Source organism: Odontomachus brunneus, unplaced genomic scaffold (assembly GCF_010583005.1).
Source record: "Odontomachus brunneus isolate Ranch 3 - 2012 unplaced genomic scaffold, Obru_v1 Obru_scaffold_031, whole genome shotgun sequence".
In the NCBI taxonomy this organism is placed as follows: domain Eukaryota; kingdom Metazoa; phylum Arthropoda; class Insecta; order Hymenoptera; family Formicidae; genus Odontomachus; species Odontomachus brunneus.
In genome coordinates, this window is record NW_022639481.1 from 1,306,224 (window position 1) to 1,322,620 (window position 16,397).

Here is a 16,397-nt window from a genome sequence, read left to right on the forward strand (position 1 = left end):
CGCACGGCGGAAGGCAGGAAGTTTAATAATCCGGCTCTTCAGCTTCTCCGTCGGAGAGACGTCGCGTCGGTCCTTGCCGCACCGACAAAGAAATTCCATCGCTACATTATATGTAACGCGCATCATATATATGTATATATATATATATATATATATATATATATATATATATATAAATACACACACGCACACATATGAGATGCATGTTATATATAATTTATATGTATGTGTGCGCGCGCGCGCGCGCGCGTGTGTGTGTGTATGTACAGAGTGTCGCGCGCGATTTTATATATGTTCGAAATATTCGTCAGACTCGTTTAAAATGGAACATTCTGTATATTGTAACACGGGTAAGTTTTTAACACAAGGATAAAGAAGCGAGAATGCAATCAACGCACATACGCGTGAATATGAACCTGTTAACAACACTGTGAGAAATCTAACTTTCGGACAGCAACACACACACATACACTTTTGGGTAATGCAAAATTTTTCAAAACTTTAGGGAACTTATTGATAGGAAAAGAAAGCGTCCATTGAGTCCTTAAAGTGTATTCCAAATGGTAGTATTCGACGAGATATGTACGCCTTAATTGAGGTTTCGAGAGAGAGAGAGAGAGAGAGAGAGAGAGAGAGAGAGAGAGAGAAAGAGAGGGGGGGTGGGAGAAAGGAAGAGAGAGGGAGAGAGAAAAAATAATTTGTCGTCGGATGTAGGACCGCACCTTTTCATGACATTTATTTTTAATATGCTTCCCCCGGGATAGCGGGGAGTAGGTGGGGGCAGAGGGAGGTGAGAACATGTCGGAGGGCTGCTGACGAAGTATATTCAGCGACACTATCGAAAAAATGATAAATGCTCCTAGTCGCCGACTCGTCCGTGTTCGATCGTTAATGGAACCGCTCCTATCATTTGCATTGCTATTTCTGCGCCTTAGCAATCTTTCCTCTGTTCTCTTTTCTTCTTTTCTTGTTATCCTGATATGATGCAGAGAATGAGTCCTTGGAAGATGAAAAATGAGCCATTTTATATTCTTTTCTTACTTAGGAGTGAAAAATTATTATTCCATGCAGCCGTGTGTACGTGCACGTTTTCTTTTCCCTTTTACATTCAAAATGATCCTTTCTTCTCCTGTCGGATTTCCGCGCCCGGAGCTGCGCGCTCGCTAAATCCACCGCTAATGGAATGTGGCCGATCGGCATCGTGCGCATTAATCAAATTCACGATCTCTCGACGAACGCCCTAGGAAATCGCGGAACGTTCTCACTGGCGCGGCGCGCTTTAATCCGAGACAGGAGAAAGTGCGTTTCGTGGTATACACGCGTTTACTCGGCCGCACATTTCGTGGGTGCCGAGGAGGAGACGCGCGCGAGAGACTCTCCTCTGGTCTGCACAACCTCTTTCCACACCGGCCACCCTCGTGATGTACGTATTGGTTTCGCGGGCACCCATGACAGGCCCACCATTGTGATCTCGCGCGCACGGAAGATAGATTCCTCCGTCGGAATTAGATTTACGATCGCCCCTCCCGTGGAATACAGTGGAACTCCATTATGCGGAAATTCGTTTGCCGAGACTGTGAATCCAACTCTGCCAGAATTCCATTAACTTCGGAATAGATATATTGCTTTCACGCTTAAAAATAGACATGCAGGACATTTGATTATTCCAACGCATCGCGCGAGTTCGGTGAAAACATACTTTACAATCGTTTAAATGACAACTGTGACGGTCGCTTATATTTAAATATGAAACTATGATATATAGATATTCAACTACTAAATTTTAATATTATTTGTCATAAGTTTTTAGCAATAATTTATATTTCTAAATATATTTATAAATATATAATCTTTAGCAATAATTTATAAATATATAAGAACATCAGCGTATGTGTGTGTTACAACTTTGGCAGAATAAAATAAGCGAGAAATCAAAAGTCTCGTGTACAAGTGCAATATCCATTCTACAGTTAAACAATAAGCCAATAAGAATCTCGTCCTTCGCAACTTGTAAATTTTAAACTCCCGCGAGCGTTGCATCCTCGGGAGTTTCCGCATCGATACCTCTTGATACGACTGCTACGTCATTTGCGTTTCACGGGTCTCACGTTTTCATTTCTAAGCGTTCGTCGAATGCAGATCTCTCTCGATACGCGGGCGCGAGTCCGATAAAAATGCATACCGTCACTACAAAGTAGCCCAGCAGCGCGGTTAATCGCCGGCGATATCGATGGCATTGCTTGTACACGCCCGTGTTCCCATTGTACACGCTCTCGAATGTTGCGCCCGCGATAATCCTTTGCGGAATTCATTCTGCATTGGCGGCGAAACAATCCTTCGAATGATGGCGGGACCGGAGCAAAAACGGTGAAACCTAGATTGAAAAGAGATGATTAAGATCTTTATTTTATCATATTATATCACGAAAACCATATTGATAATTTTATTCTAAGAAAAAAGAGAGTATTAATTTCACGAAAATCATACTAATTTTCGGGGAATCATCGTATTTTTCTTTGGCAAAATAAGAATATAAGATTGTTATCAATATCACTATAGCGGCACAAGTGCCGGAAAAATGATTTTCCTTATTATAATTATTTCACTGTGCACACAATTAGTCGTAAATGCTAATCATTTAAATATATCTCATGATACTTTGATTTTTATTGAGGAGGCATCGAATGTAACGCAGAAATGGGAAAAATTGTAATTCCTGTACTCGACGATTAATTGTCATAATATTAAAATCGCATCTTGCGTCAGGTTGAGGAAGTGTTCGCGCGCATTCCCCGCGACTTCCGCCGCCCGTGTCGCGTTGCATTCCGGCTACATACGTCATGCGCGCATCATCATTCGCGTTTTCTCCCGTTGCTTTCCACATCGTGACTCGCTCTTCCCCGACCGAAGCTCCGCTAGGTGGAAGGGCGACCCCTCGATCGAGTCGGCCTTACAACATTATTAAAGCGCAAGTAAAAGCCGATCGGCCGTGCAGAAAGGGACGGGCCAACCGGCCGGCCGGAAAGAGATTTTTTTTTTTTACGAGAGAGACGCGCGATTCTACTTTCTCCGGTATCCGAACGGCACCGGAGAAGAGGAGCGTCCTCGCCGAGTCGTCGCTTTAATTCGGCGGCAAGAGCGTCACATCCGGCGCACGTGGGTGCCAGTCTGGGTCATGCATCCGAGCACGTGCCGCGATGCGGGGATGCTTCCCATCCATTTTTCATAACATCCTGGGTCGAGTGATATCAAGTACTGATGATAGTAAGAGCCGTGGAATTTTTATACCCGAACACTCCGCGGCTGCTATCTGAATACCTAGAATCAAAAATACAGAAAACTTTGAGATCAAGTCAATGCTTCTCTGGAGACTTTATATTTTGCTTTACTACTTTGACATGAAAAAGTAATTAATACCTTTATGTCTAGAATTACTTGAAGAATAAGTAGCAATAAAAAAGAACTAATAAGGAATACACTAAGAAAGAAAATATTTAACGAATAAAAGATATTTTTTTCGGTGGGTACGAATAATATACCTAAATCTAAATTTTTTTATTTAAATCTAAATTTAAATTTTTAAATTAAATCTAAATTTTTTTATTTAAGTGGAATAAACAACTGTTTTAGTGAAAAGCTAAAGAAAATGTATATTTTCTTATAATCTATGATAAAAAATATTTTATATTAGTTTAAGAAAATGTTATTAGTACTCACCGGGTAAACATTTTCTATTTCTTAGATATTTTATTTTTTACAGTGTAATAAAAATAATAAGAATAAAGAGTCAGACATATTCGGGTGTTCGAATAGTACCCAAAAGATTCGGGTACTCAGGTTAGTACTCGAGATATTCAGGTGCCTGGAATTGGCACCACTACAGCCAAGCCGAGATCGAATATCTCGATAACGCGTCTCGCAACAAAGAAGATCAGATTCGCCATAACCCAATTACGATTGCGATGGATCTCTCGTCGTCCCTCGTAACGAGGTCGCGGAAAGAGTCATGTTTATCGCCTCAATGACACGTAGCGTTTAATCGATCCTTCTTGAGAGCAGCGAAAAACGCGATTAGCATAAGCAAAACGTGGAGAGACTCCTCAGTCCGGCATCGATATCGTATCAATGTGCGGTCTCACGGCGCATTTGCCGCAGGTGCGCATCGCACGATCTCATTTATCGATCGTCAATCACCTGGCGGGAAGAAAAAAGGTGGAAAGGGAAGGAGGAGGGTGGAAAGGAACGCGAGCGAACGGGAGGGAGAGAGAGAAACAAGCGCGAGCTGGTAGTGACTATAAAATAATAATGGGATAAACGCCTACGCATAGATCCCTAATAACGCGAGGAAGTGGTTGCTCTCGACCTGCTTCTTTTGGGTACGCCCACCATGTGCATATTCGTCGTCTTAGAGACGAGCATACCGGCGGCGACGACCACAGGGACCGGAGGGACGACGAGAATGCGCGCGCGTGCGACGTATAATTAAAACCGCCTCTGCGAGGAATGCATCTGCGTACTCGCAACGGTGCGACCAAGTGAGAGAAAGAGAGGAAGAGAGGGCAGGGGAGAGAGAGAGAGAGGCGGCACGAGCGAAAAATTGGCCACGGTGTCCGTTAATATCCGTGCCGGCTGAGATTATCGATAATCGAACGTCCATCACTATTCAGAGGGTAGGTGAGAAAGCTCACGGACATGCGGCTGTGCTCGTCCTCGCTCGTCGGTACAGGGTGCTCCGCGATTCGTTAGTTGAAGTTTTTATTCTGTAAATTTCCCCCGGTGAAATCGAATTTGAGTGACTTTTTTTCACTCTGAATTGTCGAGTGAACACTTTCGTTCAGATTGAAGGGCCAATCTGCTACAACTTCAACGTCCCGGAAATAAATTCGTTCTAGTCGATTAAAGATTTGTTCTAATTGATTAAGTAAAGTATAAATTTTCTCAATTCTTTTTGGGTGAATGCAGTTGATTCGATATCCGTTTTCATTTCACAACCCTTTCGGCGAGGAAACGCGGAGTCGAAATTTTTCAGAGAAGCTATCTATATGATTTTCTATCGTGAAGATTGAGCTCGCGAATTGTGGCACGCCCTGTACGCGTACCTCGTGGTCAAATCGAACGCGTTGCGAAATCGCACGCGCACCGCACAGGCTTCCGCGCGCGCGGCGGCTCGTTTAATTAATAATTTTACAGTCGATTAATTCGCCTAACGTTTAATCATTATTTCACGCGACTTTATAACCAGAGGCTCGCGCACGCCCGGTCAGCACTCAACGCGCTGGTGTTTACGTCGGATTTAACGCGATTTCCGGCTTAACGTGTGTGATCTCGTTTAATCGTTTCATTAATTATTTCCCCGTTGTCGTCGCCGGCAACAAGTAAACGACGTGCGAGCTGATCTTCGACCTAACATATGCATACATAATTCATAGCCGAAACGCTTGCTCTTACTCTCTTGCTTGGTTGCTTTCTCTTGCTCTCTCTCTCTTTCTCCCCTTCTCCGTCTCAGAAACCAACGGGTCACCCTATACCTATATCGTCGTCGACGCGCGTATAATGCGATGCATAAATGCATGGAGGCACGCACTGCGTGCGCGCTTAACATAGATACGTATCTGACAATAAGAAACGCATCGACACGCCGACGCATCGCATCGTGACGCTGGCAACGACGTGACGATGCAACGCACGTATCGGCTTCTACGCGCGCACGCATCCCGCTTTTCATTTCACGCCGGGTATCATCTCTCGCTCTCTCTTGCTCTCGGCCGAGCTGAGTGACTTATCGATACGTAACGCGCGATACCCGACGGAGACGGTACGAGAAGAATTTGTGGCGGCGCACGGCGAGAGTACGTGTTTCTCGCTGCGGGAAGGATCTTGCTTGTTGCGAGTATCACGACAAATAATTTAGCTGAAAGTTCAGGAGATGTATAATTTGCCGAAAAATTAATTAACTGAAAATGATGGGGGAGGACTTAATGTTAATAATACACTGAAAAGAGATGTTTGAATATTTGTTTGAGATATAAAGTTTATTTCTGTGAAATTCACAAAAATTAACTTTATATCCTACAAACAAATTTTCAAAAAATTTTTTTTTGTGAAATCAATAATGTATTCCATCAGTATTCTTATATTCCATAAGTAAATTTTCAAGAATTTTTTTGCTCAAATGTAATATTTTCAAAGAAGATTTAAAAATTACGATTATATGTGATTATGTTTATTAAAAATAATATAAAGCTTTCTTGATGAGGCAATAGAAGAGATTATTTGCCACGATCAACCAGCGTCTGATTTCATTGGCCTGTGAAAATGTTTTACTCGATTGGAAATCTAAGAACCTCGCATTGTGATTATTCATTGGACAAATAATTTAACTCTGAAATGAATACTAGGTAACGCACGGCTTAAAGAGCCTCCCGTGCTTCTCCGAAACGGAGATCCGATCTCTTCTTTCGGGATTGCTTCATTCAGCGTGCCTTATCGCCTGGTTTATGACTCTACGGAGACCGTTTTACTAATCTCTTGGATAAGAGTAGGTCATCGACCTGTCTCAGTAACCAAAACCCGAGCTTGATTCCGATTTCCACTGTATTCCCCGACGAATTCTTAATTCCTAATTTTTCACGCGTGGAAAGATAATTGTCGGTAACGTTGCTACTAACAAGCTTCAATAAAGTTTTAACATTTACAACGTCGAAAGTCAATAGTCTTTAATCGTCCTCATCGTGTTTGGACATAATACGATTTGTTATCACACTATGTGATATGTCAAGCTATCAAAATGACAGATTAGTCGAAAAATCAACAGTCATAATGTGTAGTGGTGCAAGAAAGTTGCAACTCATCCAATAGGAAAAATTTATTTCTTCATCATTCTTCGAAGATGAACTTTCCTCTTGGATATCTGATGCGTTCTGAAGCTCACCGAGGCAAAAATGCCGCAACCCTTCCGCCACTTGTATACATATATCCAGTCACGATGCAGAGATGATCGAAAAGACTAATGACTAATTTGTTAAGTCCCTATCGAAACTCAATATACATTTTCCCGAAAGTTGAATGAAAATTGCGCCTAATTCTTGCTCGAAATCGTCGCGAGACGAGACACTGTCGAAGCACCGAGAGTGCTTCAAGTGACAAGACACTTTTCATCTCCCATATTCTCCTTGCTTCTCTTCTTTCTTTCTTCGTTCCTTCTTTCCTACCTACCTTTCAATCCGCATTGTGCGAGACGAACGGCGGCGCGGCCGTCTCCGTTCTTTTGAAATTCGCAGTACGCTCAGAGATCGGCGTACAATTTATCGCGATAATTGTTGCCCGGCTGTGTTAAAGCCGAGCCCCGCTTTCCTGCGATAGCGCGTAAGACGTAGCAATTAAACCGGAACAAATTGGTTGTTAGGAATTGAGCTCTCTCGCTGCTGCAGCGCGGCTGCGGCGGCGGCAGCAGGCCAGTTTTATTGTGATTACACGGTGCCTCCGATAGATACGTATTCGTAGCTCGGAGGCAAGCTGATTGACTCTCGTCGATAATTTCCATCCGCCTCTGCCTGCCTGCCTGCCTGCGTGGCCTGGAAGACCTTGCCGTTAAAGGGCCTTGAGAGAGCGCGCGCATCCCGTCCATCACTCTCTTTTGCGTACATACACGCCCGGACAAAACCACGAGCTCATCCTCCGAACCAACGCGCGGCGCTTCTTGCTCCAAAACCGTGTAATACAATTTCATGAAGCGCGCACGTTTATTACGGCGAAATTAATTACTACGTGCCAGATATATCGCGCTATTCTTTCGGACCGGTTTATTTCCATTTTATCGCCCGTGCATGCACCAAGTCACGTAGCATCCGCCGAAGAGTGGCCGCGTGAACCAAGTGCCGCGGCGCTCGAGAGTCCCCTTTGTCCGATTGTAAGACAATTTGCCATTCACAGCTTACCGCCCAGACGGCGATTTTTGCGCGAACACGCGTGAAATCCGCGTCATCGGCTACTGTAACGTTACCGATGACGCTGCCGACGGTTTTGTGATGAGGAAGAGTGGCGATTTCTGTCGATCGATCCTTTAAATGTCACGAGTCAATGGACAAACGTGCGTTTCTCCCGAGAACGACGTGATCCGACCTCGAATCGAGAGATTGTTGGATTGATTCGGAGAAGGATTATCTTACGCGCATTAAAGCAAGAACGCGCAATGTGAATTTGTTGCATCGAGAAAAAATTCGAGAAAAAGAATCTGGTTTTAGAACTTGTTGCAAAAATTGCTGTCGCGTTATATTGTGTAAAAATCGAGTCAACAATCCAACTAGGACCAATAGGAATTTAAACTGCAAAATTTAGACAGCAAAATTTAAAATCATTTTTGTAGTAAGTGTCATTACAGCGTAAAAAAATATCTAAAAAATAAAAAATTGAATTGATGGGCATTAATAACATATTTACTTGTTCTAATATATATGTATTATTTTATATTGAGAAAAAATAAAATGAAAGGATAGTCAGTAGAAGTCGATCCATTTCTCGATTACAAAATTCTGTGGTAATTTTTACTACAAAATTTTCTCCGTGTAGCGAATTTAACTCGCATGTGTCAATTAGCCTCTTACTTAGTCTCCGTTACTTTGTTAACTGCGACGATAAAAACGAGCGACACCACGTGCTCTCACATGTAGAGAGGCAAGTGATGGAAGGAACGAATCTCGAAAATAACGATTCCGGACAACCCGACGTTACACGTACCACGTCTTGAACTCGAGTCACCTCTCATACATTATACATGACCTCCCTCGCCTCTCCCTTGTCTCTCTCCCCTCGCGTATGTTGGTCATTGTATTTTAAGAGCCAATTCTACAGCGCAATTCTTTTTGCTTCCTTTCAGATCCGCGGGGCGCTCGAGAATTGGGACGGCGGTGCCTTCAAGCCGAGTGAGTATGCACACATGGGTAATTTCTTAGCCGCGTATGCGTTCACGATTATCGATTACAACGCTGAGCGATCTTAACGAGTTTATTATGCCCGCGAGAGAGTAGCTTCTGCTCTCTTTCTCTCTTCCTATCTTCCCTTTTTCCTCTGCACACCTTAGGAAACTAGTAAAGTGGGCTTATCAAGACGGCCGATGCTCGTCGCCCGCGATAATACCGCGCGCGACGAGCATGCTATCTTTCCGTCCCTTTTTCCCCTTTTTCCCTGTCCTCCCCTTCCTCTCCTTTCCTTTTGCATTTTTTCGATAATCAAACGTGACAGACGGCGAAGGCGATAGATAGGGGCGAGTTACGCTATCTAAAAGAATTCATTAATTAAGCGGGTTACCCTCGATAGGTGCGCGCTGCCTCGCGCGATCGAGATTCGCCATGCCCGATGTGCCTCGCGAATCGACTCGGGAGAAGTCGCGCGCTCCCAGCTCGCGTACGTCGCGCTCGTACTTTTCATCTCGTCTGCCTATTACCGTGAAATGACTATCAGCGGCCATTTCGAATTTACATTAATAAGATCGGCGATCTTTTATCGTCGGCGGCGCGGCGTCGATCGTAAATCGGCGCCGCCGTGTACGCGCACCGCCGCGAAATTTATTCGTGCCACTCGAGAGCGCTGCGGCGTTATCTCGAAACACGATACCGAGCGCATTTTTGCGCACTCGCTTGCTCGTGACTCACGCGCGCGCCCCGACCTTTTTTCGCGCGACCGCCTGAGGATATAATTGCACGATGTCAATTCGTAGCGGGAGAGAGAAAGAGATGGATAGAGAAAGAAAGAAAGAGGGACGACAGCAGCAGACGTAGTGTGGACTACCGTAAATTCGAGCGTGGCTCGCGTTGAATCCGCGAATTACACGGTGCTGGCCGTATTTTACGGCGGAGGGACGGAACGCGTGGAAAAATGCCGACGGTGAATCGTATTGCGTGTGTGGAAAGGGAGCAAAACGACGGTGTTTTTCTTTCTCCTCGTCGGCGAGGACGAAGAAGAAGCGCCGGGGAACGTCTTCGAACGGATAGAAGGTGAAGGCGCGTTAATAATCCCCCGGCTCAATATTAATTTCTTCCCCTTTAATTTAACGTTTCTTCGCGGTGTTTCCCTCGTAACACGTACGCGGCGTCGTTTGGCGCCCTACTATTTCACGGCTCTAACGCGTGTTTCATTTTTGCGTCGCTTCGCGAAATTTATGCACGCGCGCCTGCAGAGTGCATCGTTAACCTTTAGAGGGCCGGAAAACCATTATAGTGGTAGTAGACAACAGTTAGTTGCATTCATGTTCTACACTTATCTACTTATGTGTGTATAGGTATTCACATATCCAGATACAAGTTTGTACCCACTGTCCTCCCCCATCTCTCTCCCCTTCCCCCTATTTGCTATTTTTTTTCTTATATAACGATATAACTAATTCTCATAATTCTTATAATTTACAAGAACTGACAGTTCCATCTTATTCAGCGACCTCGAAAACCTCTAGAAACCTATTTTTTTCAAATTTCAAAATTTTAACATTATCTTTACCCCCCAGCGCCGGGGCCACCACTTAAGTGGTGATTTCCATGATCGGTACTTTGTATACGATGAATATACGATATAAGATACATTTTTTATCGATTTCCTTCGTGGAATTTGGTATCTCAAATGCCGGTCTTCTAAAGGTTAATTACTTAACTAGAGGAGGGAAGGGTGTAAAATTCTGCACAGTGATAGGAACGGCGTAATTATTTTGCACAGTACGGTTGAGGGAATGATTTCTCGCGTGAGATTCGATAACGGAATTCGACGGTTTTTCCGACGTAACACGTGGACAGATTTTAATTATGACCGACGCCGCGCGCTGCCGACAGGTGACTTATTCCCTGGCACGTTTTGGAGCTCTTACTGGGAATACCTGGAGAGATACAGCGAGGCGAGGAGGACTCTGGACGAGCTGAGAGCGTATGAGGACCCCCTACTGGACTTTCTCAGACTCAGGCAGGCTGCAGCCAGGCACTCGCCTTCGTCTTTGCTTCTTCTACCGGTGAGTCTTTGATTGCTATATTAAATTATTTCCGAATAATAATAATAATAATAATAACATTAACATCAATATATATATGTATAAATTTAATTAAAATATATATATTGATAACTGTGTATATTAATTATTAATTCCTTAAGTGATGTCCGGGAAAGTTTTGTAGTGAAATATTAAATTTCTTTTAAACTATTGTATTTTCTGTAACTCAAGCAAGTACAAATTAGATATATTTCGTGTTCTATTTCACAAAATTCTTCAAAGAAATTAGCAATAAAGTCAAGAGAAATCTAGATATATATACTTATTAAAGAAAAGTAAAAATATGTCTACTCTGCACAGGGAATTGTACAATTATTTTAAATCCCCGCTACGGAAGTTAATAGATAATTAAATTATTGATTGATATATATAACTAATAATATATAATCTAAGTAACTAATAATAATGAATATTATTGATGTTACTATATTATTATTATTAAATTTCTGCATCGACGAAAAGTGGCGACGAAAGCACCAAGCGCAGGTGCTGCTGAAATATTTGGAGAACCGTGCGTATCGGTATCCAATAATTCATTTTACCAGATTCTTTTTACATTCACTGTACACATGTGTACAGGTAAGAGAGCGGTCTGTTTGGCGGGGGAAATCCGGAGACCGACTCGATCGCACGCGCACAGCGTCGTAAATCACGTAGCTGTTGTCGAGTTAATCGATGCTAGGCGCGCTGTAACACACGCCTACGATTACGTTTGCTTAATAAAGAGTCGGCCTTGCGAATGATAATTACATCGCGTCCCGCTCGCGCGGTTTTAGTCCTGATCTCTCGGATACCAGCGCGTAACTGAGGGCATGCGGGATCAACAAAGTAGGTATGCACCGGAAAAGAGATTGGAAGCCGGTTGGGAATAGTGAAATGAATCCCATGTTGGAATTCTTATCTTCTCCTCCTCCCCCACATCTCTCTTCCCCTTTCTGTCTCTCCCGAGATACATCCTCTAATTAATCGCGCCGTCATTAAGCCTAATTACGTTAATTCGTTCCGCGATTTCTTCAAACGCGCCGAATACCCGTCGTCTCTCACCCGCCCTACCGCCTCCAAGACTATTTAAGTTATAGTCGATGCATTTTACGAGTCTCGGTCCAAGTGTTCTGCACGATCGGGAAATCGGAAATCGACCTCTCCCTCTCGTAAAAGCCTCACGCACGCGTTTCTCACTCTTCTTCGCCGCTCCTGGGCACGATGTGGTGCGCTTCCCCAGTGAAAGTCTTATCTCGCGCCACTGACGCAACGGGACAGAGAGAGAGAGAGAAAGAGAAAGAGAGTGGGAGAGAAAAAGAACATCATTCTCGGTTTAACCTTTCGAGATTCTCGCGTGTATGTATGGTGAAGAACCTCTTCCCGTCAGTTCTTCCGTCATTTGTCGGCTCATACGGCACGGGCGATCTCGTGCGAACGAAGAAGAAGACGTCAGGCGTGATGAATGCAGACGAGAAATTAGTCGGGGAAATTTCAGGCCGGTCGATTGCCGCCGAAAAAACATATTCTATATATATGATTATCTAGAAAAATATTCAAAATTCTTCTTTCGTCTTCAAAATACCTCGAGTCGATTACAAGCGCGAACCTGTTTTAAAAATAAATATATATAAAAGGGCTAATTTGAGTTCAAGCACAGATGTAATAGTTCTATTATATCATATAGATAAAGCCTTCCTGTTATGAAATGTTAGGAAATAGAGAAATCCTTTATTGAATATAACATAAATCATCAAACGTTTCGGCTCAATCGTGAACCCTCTTCAGTGATAATTACAATAAAATAAAATTACTCAAGGATTGTAGAAGAAAGTATTACAAAACGATGGTATCGTGACTCGGGCGAAACAAACAGATCTCAATGTTCTTCTTGAAATTACAATCGACAAAAACGTTAAGAGAACAGTGATTTTACAGTAGATAATTTGATCCAAAAATTATGATGTGTCTGTTATAACTCTAAACATTAAAAAACCCAAAAAAACAAAAATAAGTAAGAATTGTAATATCAATATATAAAAATAAATATTTAAATTATAAATTACCTCAAATAAAAGTAAGCTACTATAGAAATGTGAAACGTTCCTGTCGACGCCAATATCACCAAGTCAGAGCAATATGAATAATAACAAATTTATATACATTAGCATAAGATATCAAAGCGGTAAACACGTGGAAGAGAAGGAAAACAAAAACGAGAGACTATCATAATAAGCCACAGTAACTGTCACCCAGATATTCTGTGTCCTTCTGTAAATTCAATCCATGTCTTTGGAATTTAATGTAAATCATTTCTGCAATCAGGCGTTTCAAGTAAAAACGTTCTTTATGCAGAACCTTGATATGTTCCCAGTCAAAATCCTCCTTGATTCGGTGTTTCTGTACAACCATCAGTTCCCCCAGTAAATTCTTTGGGATTCTCCTATGTTCGGTGTGGAGAGTCTTCTGCTGGTTTGTCCAACATATGTAGCCTCACAATTACCGCATTCCAACTTATAAACAGCGTTATTATGGTAACCAAGAGGAAGCCCGTCTTTATGCACTCGTATTAATCCCGATAATCTGTTAGCGCAAGAATAAACAATACTAGTACTATCATTTTTGAAAATCTTTGTCAGTCTGTGCGAAATCATACCAAAAAACGGTATAGTAAAGAATTTTTTCTTATTTATAGCAGAAACAGTCAAATTTGAAAAAGTCTGTTTTAAAAAGTTTACTTGAAGTAGAGTGTTTAAAATTATAAAAAAAAATTCAATGTAACACATTTATCGCAATAAAACACATTTATGCTTAAAATTTATCATTTAGATAGTAAAATAAATGTATATGAAAACGTAATTTTGTTTCATAAATAGTAAACTTATGAGCAGCTCCCTCGATAGCGCGCCACTAAAAATACATACAATGGTGAATAAACTCTAAGTTAATTCCAATCATGAGCGGCTGATTGTAAAAAGCACGGAGAAAAATCCGACACGCTTTCCGCATCGGTGAGAAGCGGGAACGTGTGCGCACGTGCTGTGTACATGAGATGAGCTATGTGACAGCTTATAACGGGTGTAACGATCGGAAGAGGCGTACGTAGGAGAGAACGGTTGCCCCCCGCACACGCGATGAAATCGACCGCGACTTTAACACCTTTGAAATATCGACTCGGGCTTTGTGAGGCCACGACGAAGCGAAACTACCCTTCGAGAGAGCGGCACCTCTGATGCGCGCTTGACGCTGATAAGTGTCGGTGAGTGCAGTTTTGTGTTGGGCACATGGTTATCTAAATTTGAAATCCAGAAACTCGACGTGTCTGCCGCCCTTCCTTTCTCTCCTCCCCTCTCTCACTCACTCTCTGCTTCTCCAACCCGGCGAAGGAATTATTCTCTTTACTCCTAGGCTTTTAATTACCTCAAGTTCCGCAATTATTGATAATAGAATATACTAGCCGGCTCGCAATTACTCCTCACCGCCGACTAGCTTCGCGCGCTTCTTCGCGAAACGTTCCTTCCCGAGCTCCTTCTATTCCTTCCTTCCTCCATTTCGTGGTGTGTATCTGTAATTCAAAGCATTCGCGACGATGGCGACAACAATATACGGCGTTTGAGAGAGAGAGAGAGAGAGAGAGAGAGAGAGAAAGAGAGAACGCGCGGTTTACTAGAACGTTACGTTATCAGATTGCTGCGGGAATGTTAACTATGAAATTTCACCTGACCATTTCTGCACCTGTAACTGCGGTAGGCTAGCGTCGGCTGCCTACGCCATGTAGGTACGCGCGTCCGGTAGATTACGCGATGCCTTGTTGCACGTGGGTGTCCACAACGGTCCGCGGTGCCCGTTTGTGGCAGGTATATGAGGTTTATGCCGCGTTGATATATTATTTACTTATCGTCGCTCACTCACACTCGCTCGCGAGGGATTCAGGGTTTTAAAGAGAGAAAGAGAGAGAGAGAACTCGTGAAATAGCGGCGCGCGCATGAAATTGCGGTTACGTCGTTACGAAACGTTGATCTTGATCTCGCGCACCTACGCGCGCGTACAACCATGTGGCGGCTTATTACAGCATTTACAGCTATTCCCTATAATACATAAATCACATTCGAGTGTCTGGAATACTTTCGCGGTAAGGAAAAAATGAAAAACGACTATTTTTCTCTTCGTGACCTATTAACGCCCACGCGACCACCTTACGCGATGATTTCTCATTGCCAGATGTTCGTGTGTAAAACACGTTGGCGGCGTGATCCTAGAATCTGGACTTGAGTCGCTTTGTGCGCCAATAAAAACAAATGTAGAAGCGGCACATTGACAGAGATATATCTGAGAAATCAATTTTAGGAAGAAATAGCACGAACGCGCTATAATTATTATATTTACTTCAAAAATGATATTCTTGATTGCAATAATTTTATTATGCCATTATAAATAAGCAAATATTAAATATTTTATGGAAGATTAATGGACAGTGTTAATTATGATAGATTAGCGGGACAAATTTTGTTTCTTCATAATCTCTTTATTATTTATTTTCTTTGTTAGCGTTGGAAATACATATAGAGAATACGTCAAATTAATGTTAGATCTTAAAATATTTCTGTTGTCTTTTTTATATTAGAGGAAAATATGTAAGAAATAAATTATGTTGTGTGGTTGACTATAATATTTATCTCTTCCAATCACTCAATTTATTTCTTGTATATTTTTTTCTAATAAAAAAAACAGAAAAATATTTAAATCTAACGTTAAGTGACTCATTTTGAATATTAAATAATATATCTATTCGTTTAAAAATATATGTATCACTGTCCCTCCCCCGCCGACGTCCCGCGTCTTTGCTTCCCGGTGCATCCTTCTCTTGGCTGCACCAAGTGGCACTTCGCATACCATTTCGTGGCACTGACTCTCGTGCAAATACATTAATTAAAAAACTCATGTCAATTAACACGATGTCGCTAAAGGGGCGTCTACATTGGAAGTAAGAAGTAGGAAGAATAAGAAATTGATCAGCCTGTATGAAGTTAGCCCCCCACTTTTCGAATTTAATAATTTTGACAGTTGTGCTGATTTGTGCTAGGTTTGTGCTACATTGTACTCGAATTATAAATTTTTAATACGAAAAATGAGCAAGAAAAATGGAAAAAACCGTTTTTTGGTAGCCCTCCACTTTTCGATTTTCGAAAATTTTTTTATTGTTAAGTTGTGCTAAGTTGTGCTAACATTGTGCTAAAGTAGTATCTTCGAAAAATAATCACGAAAGAAATAAAACGAAAAAAACGATTTTAGGTAAAAAAGAAGAAAAGTAAGATTTAACTCGTATAAGTCAATTAATCAAACGATATACAATTATATATCTGAGTTGTGCTAGCCTAGCACAAGTCAG

At 42.2% G+C, this 16,397-nt stretch overlaps 1 protein-coding gene across 2 annotated transcripts in view; it reads left to right on the top strand.

The window, feature by feature from the left end:
• The window catches only part of LOC116843329, a 257,646-nt gene that overhangs the window by 59,932 nt on the left and 181,317 nt on the right, over window positions 1-16,397 (top strand). For both annotated transcript variants that reach the window (XM_032813685.1, XM_032813684.1), the window contains exons 4-5: window positions 8,876-8,921; window positions 10,818-10,990. In XM_032813685.1, the coding sequence (XP_032669576.1) occupies window positions 8,876-8,921; window positions 10,818-10,990 (219 nt within the window). The remainder of the gene's footprint in view (window positions 1-8,875; window positions 8,922-10,817; window positions 10,991-16,397) is intronic.